The sequence below is a fragment of the Gasterosteus aculeatus genome, chromosome 1 (assembly GCF_964276395.1).
Source record: "Gasterosteus aculeatus chromosome 1, fGasAcu3.hap1.1, whole genome shotgun sequence".
Lineage (NCBI taxonomy): Eukaryota > Metazoa > Chordata > Actinopteri > Perciformes > Gasterosteidae > Gasterosteus > Gasterosteus aculeatus.
In genome coordinates, this window is record NC_135688.1 from 5475771 (window position 1) to 5489771 (window position 14001).

The 14001-nt window shown below is 44.5% G+C and overlaps 1 protein-coding gene across 37 annotated transcripts in view; it reads left to right on the forward strand.

The window, feature by feature from the left end:
* lekr1 (Leucine-, glutamate- and lysine-rich protein 1) overlaps nt 1-14001 on the forward strand; it is a 58878-nt gene that overhangs the window by 26985 nt on the left and 17892 nt on the right. For 11 of the 37 annotated variants that reach the window (XR_013468827.1, XR_013468813.1, XR_013468828.1 and 8 more), the window contains 2 exons: nt 1960-2035; nt 9978-10059. Coding sequence is in view for 5 of the 37 variants with exons in the window: in XM_078109184.1 (XP_077965310.1) it covers nt 1960-2035; nt 9978-10059 (158 nt within the window). In the remaining 32 variants the exon portion in view is untranslated. Of the gene's footprint in view, nt 1-1959; nt 2036-3660; nt 4021-9974; nt 10060-14001 lie in introns of those variants that run through there. The other 26 variants (XR_013468824.1, XR_013468832.1, XR_013468835.1 and 23 more) reach the window with 10 other exon arrangements.

Genomic DNA, 14001 nt, shown 5'->3' on the forward strand with positions numbered 1-14001 from the left:
CACGCCAGAAGAGAAAACATTTGACTCGGTAGGTCACGATAACACGGTGGCTGGCAGATCAGCATTGTTGTTGTTGTGAGTGCATGACTTTGCGTGCGTGTGTGTGTGTGTGTGTGCGTGTATGAAACGCCCTGATGAGGCAGTTGATTTGGGCTGCTGGTGGGGGGTACTCTAATCCGGCACGCACTCGCTGGCCCTACACCACCTAGTTATTCCACTGACAGCCACTGCCCCGGGATCGAGAACTCAAGCTCACGCACACAACACACACACAGACGCACATTCAGATGCAAAATACACAAGAAACGTACACACAAGGACACCCCTCTCGGGGCAATGTTCTTTCTGATCTCGCTGTGGGACTGTTGGGGACAGATGGATGAACAGTGGGAGTCTGGCCTGCCATGTCTCGAAAAGCAAAGGCACGCACACACTGTTACACATATTTTACACGGACACAGACGCACAACATCGCCCCGACTTGTTCGGAAAGTGGCACATAAACAGGCGGAAGTCTAAGTTGTTCTGTTTCAATCGCAGACATACACACACACACACATACACACACACATATACACACAAAATGCCCAGCCACTCTCACCCCACACTGCTCTCAACCGTCCCTCTGCACATGAAAACCGGTTTTATTCATTAAACTGAGTTTGTCTCTTGCAAATACAAATCCTGTTGAGTTCAGGCCTAAATTCCTGCATGGATGGATAAGCACAGAAGCCTAGAGAAAGAAAGGGACATCATATTTAAATTACTTTATTACAATTGTCACATACATACAGGTTGAGTTCTGCATTTAGACACAATGGGCTGATGTTATATTTCACAAATCAGTGCGCAACAAAAAGACGGCTTCTCTGTGCGTTGATGAACATTCTTAACCTTTTGGGAGCAACACAATACACCCACTTCACAACAGCCCCTCCCGACGCGATGGTAATGAATAGTGAAATCAGTTATTGGCAGAGAGGAAGTGCCACAATATGTACTCAGAAAGTTTAACCTCATAACAAAAGCAAAGTGATGTTATTATGTTTCAGGATAGCTTTGCATGACCACGGCATCTTATTCAAATAATACACAACTTGATTAACCTTTGTTGGTCTGGTGTCACTGTCTATTTGTCTAGTCTGCCTCTTGTAATAGTTACTTTGTGTTTATTCCTCTCTCTGTCTGGCTGTCGGTGCTTATTTGCGGTCTTTCAGGAAAGAACAGGATGTGTTGACTCCGTGTCCGGGTCACACAATCTCACTGTTTATGCCCCCGGTTTGATTGCTGGATTTCGCCTGTCAGATTTGATGGCTCCTGCCTGGAATCAATCAGGCTGAAAGGCAATGCCGACAATACCGATAATACCCGGGCATTGCAATATTTGGGTGTGCTCAGAAGCATAAACTTTAACTTTTTCCCGTCTGTGGATCATTGTTGTCAATAAAGCAATGATATGGACACATTGCGCTGCACTACTGGCCTGAGGTGGGGAAGTAGGGATGTTAGCGCGAGTTGAGCGTGCTCCGGTCATTTTCAGGTGTCAGGCTACTTTTGCGACTATGATATGTCTCTACCTTCAAATTACTCTCAAAGTATGTCGCACTTTGATAGTAATTCTCTTTCTATTTCACACTTCAATCCTATCAATCCTTTGCCTTGACGCATTGCTTTCTCTAATCGTTCAAATAATGCATTTTTATGTTTTGAATTATATGAAAAAACATGAGCAGGCAAGGTCTCCCTGTTCATATCAATTACCACTAAAAATTTTAATTTTTCATCTCATTCCATTTCATCGCAATTATCCTCCGCTTTCCATTATTAAAGTTACATCATCTATAAACTCATTTAACCCAATTGGAGTGCAGTTCCATTACATTAGGCTTAGGTTACCCAATGAGTGAATATTGCTCAGCTCCTCATCCTCATTCTTCCACTCTTCCTCCTCCTCGACAGGCTGGCAACAGGCTTACGCAGAGGACGAGGCAAAGCGCTTACTCGAAACAGAGACGCAGCACCGCGAAATTCTCAGGTGAGGAAGGAACCAGAGTGAGAAGAGACAAAGAAAGCTCCAGTGACTTGAGAAAGTGGGGGGGTGATGATGTCATAATGTTTTGTACAGCCAAAACAGGGAGGAAGTAAATCACAAAAACAAAATATGGAACAAAACAAAACAAAATATCAGTCCGCATTCCCCTGATTGGACGGCGGCTCCATGACCAAATGCATGGCAGGAAGGCCGCGGCAGATGGGAAACAACTGTGTGAGACGATGGAGGGGAAAACAATAAAAGAGGAAAAAAAGAAAGTCAATTCAGCCGACCCGGCGGTTATTTCCTGTAAATAAAGCGAGATTTAAAAGGACTTGACAGGAGTAGAGGTGAAGTGAGTGGGAGGTAAGGAGAAAAGGAGACGTCAGAAGAAAAAAACGTTTTTTAGCAGGCCTCTGACATTGAAAGCTGCTAAATGAGTAAAGCACGGGGTGAGGCAACGCAGGCGATCACTCTCCTGTTTATCACCATCTTAGCCTTATCCCCCTTGACAGATCTGGCTCATATCTGTTCCTCCATTTGCTGCTGTCAACCACATGATTTATGTCATCTGACATTATAAAACTGGCTCTCGTGACAACCAGTGCTCTGCACGTACGGGCGCACACACACACACACACATAAACAGAAACACTCGGGCTCCGGGGAAAGAGCTGGAAGTCTCCCCCTTCATCCCGTCTGGTTTTATACTGTGTTCGTTTTTGATCACCTTCAGCCACAAACCCTGAACGGGGAAAAACAACAACCACTCAACGCCGCTCAGCCCTCAAAAAACGTCGCTTTACACGCGAGAGCCCACTTTGTTCATGGCGTTTGTCTGCGGGTCCACAGGCCTGTGTGTATTTCTGCAGGTGGGCGTGATAATGCGCCCCCTGTGCTTGCAATGTATCTATGAGCCTCACGTGTGTAGGTGCCCACCCACCTGTGTGAGTAGGTGTGCATGTGTGTCAGTGAGAAAATGGGAAACTGTTCAGTGTGCCCTCGCCCACATGTTCCTTTAAAAGTGTTCTTGGAAAAACAGAATGTTCTATTCCAGCACTCTAGTTTTCCACGTCCGGTTTGTGACTCGGTTGAACATGTGTGTGTGTGTATATGCACGTATGTATGCATGTGTGTGTGTGTGTGTGTGTGAGATGGACTTTGTGAGCTGAGCTAGTGATCTTTCATGTTGCTCAAAGTGCTTTTACGTCTGAGCATATACAGTAGCTCCAAGAGTCAGAGTGCTGTAGAACACAGCAGTGCCCTTTTTTGAGGATACGTGGTTACCTCAGTCCTCCTTACCTTCACTAATATCCTATATTTGCTGCTTTTCTGGTGATGACACGTTGAATTGTGTAACTACATATAAATAATTATTGAATAATGTTCAATGAGCTTGCTGATCTCGCTTTGTCTTCCGTGTGGCTGTGAGTTTTAACAATATTTACAGAGGAATTTAAAAACCTCACAATATATTGAGGGTGTGTTTTCACGGGACACTGTGTGCTCTTTCTCAGAAGCGCTCTGCTTAGAGGCCCACAGTTACACATATTTGCAGCAGGGAGCAGCAACCACAGAGAGATTGGCTCAAAGAATTGCACTTTGGGATTCTAACTTTCTTAGCCACACCTTTAACGGCTAATGTTGCCTTTATACACACTTTTGACTGCACTCGTTAACAGCTATTAGCTGTACTGTCTAAATATTTACGCAACTCCCATAAAATGTTTTATTTGTTCTTGGCATCCCTGACACAGCAATGAAGAACGGCCCATTTATCGAGACCAAATGATGAAATGCTTGTGTGTTTGTGTGCGTGTCAGAGGGGCGTGTGTGCGGCAGCAGGAAGCCCTTTCGAGCGGCTCTCTGCGTGCTCCGATCCTCCGGCGGGGAACTCGCCGCTGTACGAGGTTTCCTCAGCCAGCTAATCGCCGTCTGGCAGGCCTGCAGATCTCAGATACTGCAGCACAGCACACAGGCGTTCTCAGGTAACACATAAATATACACACCGCAGATATACACGCTCTCTCACACGGAGCAACTGAAGCTTCCCCTCTGAAGGAGGTATAAACAGACAGAGGTTTAGACGGTGTAGGATGGTGGTTGAGCAAGAAAGAGAGTGTATGTTAATCATAGCTGGAGCGGACCTGATGGAGACGTATTGCAATAAAGGCGGAGAGAGGGTTGAGCAAACATGCATCGGCAGGAGTTAATATTAGTTTAAATGCTGTATGGACTCTTTTAGGGCTGCGGGCAGCACCCACAGCATAGGATTGTAATGTGTGTGTGTGTATATTTACAATTTAGTTTACAGTCACTCACCAAATATAAAAATAATTTTGTAGGGAAGGAGTGTGTGTGTATGTGTGTGTGTGTGTGTGTTTATGGGTGGAGGCCTGTGTAATACCTCTAAACTGATGAAACTGACCATACATCTTAAAGAGAAAAGCAAGAGCTACTGGGTGCGTGTGTGTGTTTGTCTGTGTGTGTGTGTGTGTGTGTGTGTGTGTGTGTGTTTATCATTGACAGTAAATACCAGAAGGAGAGCTAACCTCCAGCTAACCTCATGGTTGGGTCTTTCAGCACGTCTCTCTTTTCTGCACGTTCCAAACGGCTGCCAAGGGTGTGTGTGCGTGCGTGTGTGTGTGTGTGTGGAGGGAGTTGGGGGTGGATCAAGGGAGAATTTGATAGAGGAAGGGGAAGATAAATAAAAGCAGTCTGCTGTTGGTATTGATGCCGTGTGAAGTGAAGTGTTTGTTCAGTGACGTGAGCATGACAGGCAGCTGCTGCACGAACCAACACATGCAATAAACACACCCAGGAATGCGCACACAAACACTCACACGCACGCATGCATGTAAGCAATGCATATAAAGTTGCAAACTCAGAAACCTGAATTAGGGGTTGTGTTAAACTGCACGCTATGCTGTGTTCTACATTTAGTTGTCTAGCATAGTGTGTATTGTCTCCCAAAATAACAGTTTGTTGCACAAACACATTGTAGATTAGGATGTGAATTAAATAACGCTTTAAAGTTTTATTATCTAAGTGAAAAAAATGCTTTTTTAGAAACTAGACTAGATTCGCTCCAGCTTGTGCAGAGCATTGAGTGGAAATATTGTAGCAGATATAAGAACAACTAAGTGTCTGTTAGTTTCTTTGCTACGCCCTCTGATATGTTTAGACCAGGTAGCTTACTTTTAGACTACTGGAACAAATAAGCTGTGTCGTGTTCCTCCCAATGCCTGGATAGTTTGTGAGTTTGTAGTTTGTTGGCTACGCCAACATCAAGGGTAAAGCCGGTCCGAGAGAGTAGGACCGGGTTTTCCTGCTGCGCTTACTGTTTGTTCTCCAGTCACTTTTACTGTGCCCCTGACTTTTATTTATTATTTTATGGATGAATTCAGGTATTTGCTGTACCGGGTCTGTAATAATTGTTGCATGTGTCTTATTCAGTTGGATGATTTGTAAAATGAAGCGTACTCCTGCTTTTTTCTTAGAGTTGCCTTTGACAGTTTTTCTTAGAAGCCACTAGTCCGTGGAAATGAGCCTAATCGTGTGTGAGAACCTTTCAGTCTCCTTGGGCTGATTTGCAGGCCTCCACAAAACACACACACACACACACACACACCTTAGCCAGTCACCTGTGTATCAGACTGCAGGCCGATATGGGCGTGAGCCCACAGTCACACCGTGCTACCTGTTTGCCAGCGTTCTGGCAAGCAGAAAAATAAGGACGGGGGGGAGGGGTGGCGGGATGCTGAGAAACATAAAGAGGTTGCCTAATGGGAACAGACAAATGTGGTATGCTTAGGTAGAGAAGAAGAGGGTGGAAACTAGAGAACCCTCAAGGGCTGTGGAATTTTACAGAGAGCAAGGAGGGGGGGGGGAAGCACCGAGGGCAGATGGAGATGACAACATCATTTATCCCTGATCGTTTTGTGCAGATGTCAGCAGCTGGCTTACAGACAACTAGATTTCAGGGGGATGGGAGTTTTCAGCCAACACTTTGGAAAAAGAGGGTTGACAGAGATATCGAAAGTTAAAAGAGCAGAATAAGTGTGTCTAAGGTTGTATGGATCTGTGTGTGTGTGTTTTTGTATTTCACCGATCGCTGAACCGCAGCCATCTGCCAACGCCCCGGGCTTTCCTTACACTACATGGTGTCTATTTCCCCGTATGTGTGTGTGTGTTGATAGTGACAGCAGCAGTATGATGACATCAATTGTGTTCTCAGAAGACAGTTTTCCTTTCCATCTCCCGCCCGTGCAGCACTGTCCCCTCGTCTGTCTGTCCCCATCTGTGTTTAACGCTCTGTCTGTTCGCCAGGAGGTACGTCAATACTACGTCATACTACACGGCTAACAGACAAACAGTAGCAGGACGGCACTCTGTCATACACTATAAACTGTTTATGGGGAGAGCTTTTATGTAAATGATTTATCGCAACATTTATAAATCATCCAAAGATTTATTACCTGCATTAGAAATAGACGTATTCTCTGACGTAGGAACATCGAATCGAACAGCTGCAGAACTTTATAATAAAATATCTTAAGGGGTTGGGCACCACAAACATTTTTCGGAGTGTCTTTTGCATAGTAAAATTAATACCAGCTTCTAAACCACAAACTGTGTGTGTTAATAGTCAACTGTAAAGGTGGTTGTAATTAACACCCTGGAGAGTCACATGTTCTTTGATGTTACACTTTAATTAATACTTTTCACCTTATAAATGGCCTCTTGCACTGTAAATACCAGCGTATCTGGAGGCACTGGGTGTGTCTGTGCTTTTGTCGGTTGAGGTGAGAGTGTGTAACCAATTACTGTGAATGTTATTAAAGTGCGATTATTAATGTAGAACTGATGCAGGACGCAGCAGTGTGTTACTGTGATCTACTGTTACCTCAAACCAATTCACAGTAATATATTTTCTAATGAATAACTGGCCAGTTATATGAAAGCTCCTTTTCTAATTTAACAAAACTGTGGTGATAGAAAAAAATCATAATGAGTCTCGACAAAAAATATAGAAAAATATTTCTTTTCACAGTTGATGTAATACTGAGAGATTTTCACTTCCAGTATTACCTAAATGCATTTTTCTTGGAGATTGCACATCTTTGTTGGCACTGAAAGCGATAAATGACTCAATAAAAAAAGATTGATTCCATGGCACACTGTAAGCATCTGATTTTAAATGCTAACCCCACAAAAGCAGCAACATTTTTGTTTTTTCAAAACCAGGCTCTGTAAAATTATAATGTTAACAAAAGAAAATTGGCATTTATTGTGTTGGTGATTTGTCACAACCTTCCCACCAACAATACTGGAATTAAGTACCGTGATATTTACATGCATGTGTTACGCTGTGCGTTGTTGTGTAAGCACGGTGACGCTAATAGAAGCAATGCGGAGAAAGTCGGTCAGATTGTGGTTTGCTTTTGTATTACAAAGTCTTTCTCCTCCATCTAGTATTTATAGCACCATTTCTGTGCTGCCTGTGTGTCTTTCTGCTTGTGTTATTGTGTGTTTGGTATTATTATTGTGAGTTTTCGGTGCCTCTCTGTGTGAGTGTGCGCGTGTTGCCTTACCCATGCGAACCTTGTCATGTCACAGTGACCACAGAGCAATTATCGCTGTATTGCCGCTTTGAGAAGGACCTCCTACACTTCCCTCTTCCTGCAGAGAGACGAGGAGAGAGCAAGAGGGAGCGAGGCCAAAGAGAGGAGAGATAAAAACAAAGCCATAGAAAGAGAGGAAAAAATAGATGAGGAAAGACTGGGAGGAGAGAGGTGCTGAAGAGATGGATGAAGGAGGAGAAGACAATGAGTGAGAGACAGAGAGAGAAAAAAACCCCAAGAAAACACTCGTAGGAGGGAAAGTGTCACGCTGACATTGCTGTGTTTGAAAGCTGTCCAGACTCACAGCCACTGTGCCTCGCGTTACGCTCAGACCGACTCTCAACACACACACACACACACGCTCACAGATGCAAACACATCGCGCTTCTTTGACACGCTTCACTACCCACGCTGCTAACCCCGTCGGCCATGCGGACCGGTCAGACACCCCCACAAAGCCTTTGTCTTTTGGCTGTTTTGGGAGCTTTTTGGATTTATTGAACAGCAAGGACTCGACCTGCAGCACCCGCAGGACCAGCGTGACCTAGTAAACCGCTTGGTTGTAGGCAGCATCGATGTGGGAATGAAAAGCATTTCTCAAGTGTTTCTTTCCCAGTACCATTATTGGGATTAATCCATTAAAACATAAGAAGAAGCACTTTTCTATTGTCATTGGCTATTGAACTGCATCATTAAGGCGGACACACATCGGGATTGATCGAAAATGGTGCCAACGTCCTGTTGATTATCATAACCTCACAATCTAAAACACATTATAATGTTAAATTATGTTTACTGTCTGTTTTTAGTGTATTTTAGTACACAAATCATGAATTATATTTTAGAAGAAGCTCGTACGTGGCTAACTGAGTTAACCGGATCGTTTCTAGGATAAGATGACTTTTCGGTTCCCCCGAATAGCAACACATCAAAAAACATCTGAGCTGCTGGATTAGTTGGAAAGAAAGACCCGTTATGACATCACGACGACGTCCTGTACGAGCGCCATCGATGCTGAAGACAGGAATCATTTATTTACAAGAAGATTTTCTTCGAGCCACAGCGTAACGTGATGAACATGAATATCACGCGCTGCAGCCGAGTATCCACTGTCCCACAGACTGTCTCACACACTGGCTCTCATACTGTCTCACACGCTGTCTTACATACTGTCTCTCATACTGTCTCACACGCTGTCTTACATACTGTCTCTCGTACTGTCCAAGTTTGTACAGTCTTGTGATGCAGGGAACATCTGGGAAGCCGCTGCATGTCGTGCTCTTCGTAAAGTTCTGTTGGTTTATTTGGTGCTTAAAAAACTTCAGGGTGTTCCATTTTTCACTGCTTCAAATGTCTGATTATGAATAACAGATATATGCTGATTTGCCCTTACACAGATTCACATACACACATAATAAAACTTTATTTGCCGTTGTACTGTTAAAAAATCCTAGTTTCCTGGTTTTCGGTGATCGACTCCTTCTAACGCGAGACGCGCGATTATCCTGATGACCGACATCTGGTTCAAACTAACGAGACGGTTTGAGCGCGGATCAGCCTTTGAGGAACCCAGGTAGCCTGACATCAAACATCTGGTACATTTGCGCTGGATAATGGGACATTTGATGGACTTAGTTGAACCACGTACGAGGAACAGGGCCCAGGTGTCTTCTTATACAAAATGTTGCCAAGAATCCGTGTTCTGCTACTAAGTACTAAGTACTACCCAACGTTTATTTGCATCCGGCGTACTAATTTGTATTTGTATTTCATGCATATTGTATCATAACTGTGTTTGGACAGACCAGTGCAGGGAGGAAACAGTAGCGACACAGCAGCTACTTTGTGTCAGACACACAACAACAACAAAGACTACCAGACTGTGGTGTACAGTTTCATGGTTTCCCTTGAACACCGACTCCCTTTTACTCCCTTCTTCTCAAACTGTCCCCTCCTTCTGCTCCCCCCCATCTTTCTCATTTTCAACTGCTTCTTTATGTCTCAATTTACCACCCGTGGTTTTCGTTTCAATCCGACTTCATTTCTCAGTCTTCCTCCTTACCTTTTGTTTGAGGTGCTCTCACGTTTCTGTCTGGAACGGCCGTCGTTTTGTTCCCCCTTCTCCAGTTCTCGGTGTCTCCTCGCAGACTCAGATACATTGATTTGGTGTAGAAACGATATGATAGAAAACTCTGCCTCCTCTACCTGTCTTTCTCAGTCTGTAAATCATACAATGTCACGCTTTGAGGCCGTGTCCTCGCCAGCTTTTTAATCTGTGTGCGTGTGCGTGCATGTGTGCGTTTGTGTGTCTGTTTCAGCAGCGCTCAGAGAGGAGCCGAGGCGTTCCAGTGGGGAGTTGCAGAAAACGAGAGCAGAGAAAGGCCGCCTGACTCAGCAGCTGGTGTAAGTGTCCAAACGTATGTGGCAGAAGCGTGCACATGCACGGATGGGGGACGCAGGTGGATTCTGGTATGTGGAATGTTTCCCGAGGGAAGAGAAGGTCACCGCGGGGCTTGGCACCGCATGATTTTCCTCCACCAATCAAAACTTTCTGAACAGCCCCACTTGCACCGCCCAGAGCAGGAGATGCTCACGTTCCGCCTTCCGTGTCTGCTGAGCTGCAACAACAGAGGAGTCCACTTGTATACGCCCACACAAAGGTCAAGTCGGGGCTTCTGAGAAAAATATGCCCCTGTGGCTTTTGAACATATGCTGATGACAAAGCAGTTCAAGCATTTTGTTGCTGTTTTTACATTTCGCGTTTTTCTTTTACGTGGACCTGCAGACACAAATGCACCCACAAACAAATGCACACTTTTTGACTTACACACGTGTTGAACACATATTACACAAATGCATCTAAAGATTCAGTTATAAATAAGTAAATCAGCCAGCATTTGTGTAGTTGTCTCAGGCAAGCTAGTGGATGGTGATGTTAACATCTGGGTTAGTCGATCACAGGCGTCCACTTCAAAATATCTTAACAACAACATTTTATGGCATCAAATCAAAATGCACATTGTAAAATGTTTTTTTTTTATTAAATGAGGGGCATTCCCATCGTCTCCGCTGTACATAAGATTGTAAACATGACTTTACTGCTAAACATCAACCTTACGCTGTATCTACGCTGTACTTACGCTGTACTTACGCTGTACTTAGGCCGTATTTACGCCATGGACAGCCAGCATCCACTTTCATCCAAAGCATCATAAAACGGTCACGGTTAGGTCAACTTTTGCAGTCCATTAAAAGCTTTTTTTTCCTCTTCACGTCACGCCAAAAGTTCCAAATAGATCATTTATTCCATATGACACGAAGCACGGTGGTGACTTTTACAAGTGTTTGCACACATTCTTCATTCTCAGTTCTAGTGTTGTTTTCAAGCGTTTAGAGCACACTTTTTGATCCCGTTTTAGTGACTTTCATGATATTTGACTAATGAACTACTTCAAAAGTGCGCACACACACACACACACACACACACACACACACACACACACTCATACTGGCAAACACCCAAAGAAACACCCGGAAAAGTAGACAAAAACACAAATATCCCCCTACACACGCAGGGAGTAAATGTTAAACGTTGCTGCTATCTGAAAATCAGCACATTAAAGGACTACTTGACCTGACAGACTGCAGATGAAGCACTCTGCTCTCTAATGTGTCCTCCTTCTCCTTCTATAACCTCATCAGTCTTTCTCTCTCTCGCTCTCTCGCCCCCAAATGTTTTTTGTCTTTTGAAATATTGTATCTCTGTACCAGGTAATAGGAAAGTCAATTTCATTCTTGGTGTAGATGATTGTCTACACACATGATTGTGTGATAAGCTTAATTTAAGTTTACGTTAATGCACCATTGTGCGTTTTAGATCATTATGGATTATCAAGATAATGTCACATGATTTCAAAATAATAATAACCACCAAGTTGGTTTGCTCTCCAAATATCTCACCAATCTGGTTCAAGGAAAAGAAAAGTGCCAAATCCATCTATATTACTCTCAAGAAATCTATAGTGAACCCCTGTCTTTCCACACAAATTGTCCCAGACTCGTGTGTGTGTGTGTGTGTGTGTGTGTGTGTGTGTGTGTGTGTGTGTGTGTGTGTGAAATACAAATATCTCTTTGTGTGTATGGTTAGGTGTGTGTGCAATGTGCACGTCGGGGATGCGGTACGGGGATCAGGTCAGAGACAGAGGGGATGTTTGCAGTTGCACGTGACCCAGACAGACATATGGACATATGTTTCAGGGAGAATCAGCCCTGAGGCCGTGTTGCATAAGGAGCTGTGTGTGTGGAGGAGGAGAAGGCATGTGTATGCAAGGCCTGTGTGTGTGTGTGTGTGTGTGTGTACCCGTGCATCATATCCGTTTCAGCGCTTCGCAGACGTGTGATGGAGCCAAGAACAAAAAGTACCAATTTGTTTGTGTTGCCATGACAACTGCCCAACCCTTGACCCCCTACCTCCATCAGCGCTCCACACCTGTTTCTGTGGCGCCAGCTGCATTGCCTTGGAAACTCACGCACACATTTATTTGAGGGGCGGTCTAAAGACAGTGAGCGGCCGTGCAATCCCTCTGATCCTGCCGTGCAATCGGATCGGCATGCCGGCGAGACACTCGAGGGCGGATTGTTTGTTGTGACTATTTAAACTCTCCTTGGGATCGTTTAGCTTCTTCTCGATTGTCTGAATGTTCCTGTGCCTACAATATGTTCTACATGGACCTTAGTGCTGGTTGTCATGGTCGTATGATGATATGATCAGCTCACCTGACTCTGAACACGTCCACATTGATGTGTAGTTACAGTGTGCGCTTTCCCCTTTGGGCACTTTGACAGCGTTTGTGAAATAAGATCACAGTGAGCATCACAACCCCCCCTCCCCCCCACCCCCCCTCCTCCTAACGTCTGGATGACACGTAAAGTATATCAAAGGTGTTCGGGAAGCTTCCTGCTGCATCCTGATTGGCAGGAGACGTTGAGCTCAGCCTTTCATCAGGCGATGAACACATGGATCATCCAACGCAGAAAGCAGGCCCGGTTGAAAGGAAGGATTAGAGGGAAGAGAGGGACAGATGAAAGACGGGATGGATGCTCTGAGCGAGGGAGGACAGATGAAAGAGTGGTTGATGGAATGAGTGAAGGTCAAGAGAGAAAGAGCAAAGGATTGCTGGGATTGATGTGATACAGCTTGTTTTCGCAAGGCAGATGCACGCGCAGTGCAGATGCTTGTATAATGCTTGTGCTCCGTGTTTTTCTTGTTGGCGGGGGAATAACTATTGATTCCAGGGTGTGGCCAAGACCTCATTTCCTACAAAATGTTGCTCTGACATTTTCCCGACCGGCAATCACACACTCTGACACTTCTCCTCCCTGCCGTCACCTCAGCCCCGTGTTTATCACGTATTTGATCAAATCAACCACATAAACAACTCATCCCTCTGCTTTCTCTCTCGTTCCCTCTGGGCTCTGTTATCATGTGAGCACATGCCGCACAATAAATGGTATTTTCCTGAAATGCAGAGAGGCTTTTCTCTCTCATGTGGTGGTTTGGTATTTTGCAGACATTTGACGAGATTGTAGTAAACAGTTTTCTTCGCTTTCATTTGTATATTATACTTATTCGGATAATGAGCAGGAAGGAAGAGTGAAGATAATTGTTGATTCTTATCTGCATCTGTCATCTACAACACCTATTCAGCTTTCTAGGCGGCACGTGCGATCCATCTGGAGTCTGTTATTAAGCACGATGTCCACTGTGTTTTCCTGGTCTTACGAAATCAGACTTTTTCCCTCCTCCAACAAGTAACTGACCGGTTAAGATTCACAATTCGACAGTTACTTACTTTATAATGTACAAACTATTACAAGTGGAGGTGATTGAACCTGATCCGCTAGATGTTATTACACCAAACCATCTGAGACAAGGCATTTTAAAGTGTTTGGCAAAGAGGCTTTCAAACAATATGTGGCAAGTGATTGGATGAACCATATGTCAATCAAACGCCTGACAGAGTTGTTCCCTAGAGAAAAGCCTTCAGGGCCGTTCTTTGTTTGTCTTCCAAAGGAGAGACACCCTCCACTGCTGATGTTACTCATGCCATTGCAGCATCTGGGCAAACCTCATTAAGAGCCGCCATTGTTGTTCAGAACAAACAGTCCATGTTGTCTCTTACACACTCAATTCTCACGTGACCCTTTGACATCAAGAGAATGCAGCTGACGTGCACGGAAAGATTTGACTCACATGTCCATGGAAATCTGTGGTCCTAAGCTGCGCTCGACATGCCCGCTGATAACGTACGAGCTAATCTCACCTATTTCCCACTGTTTACACAT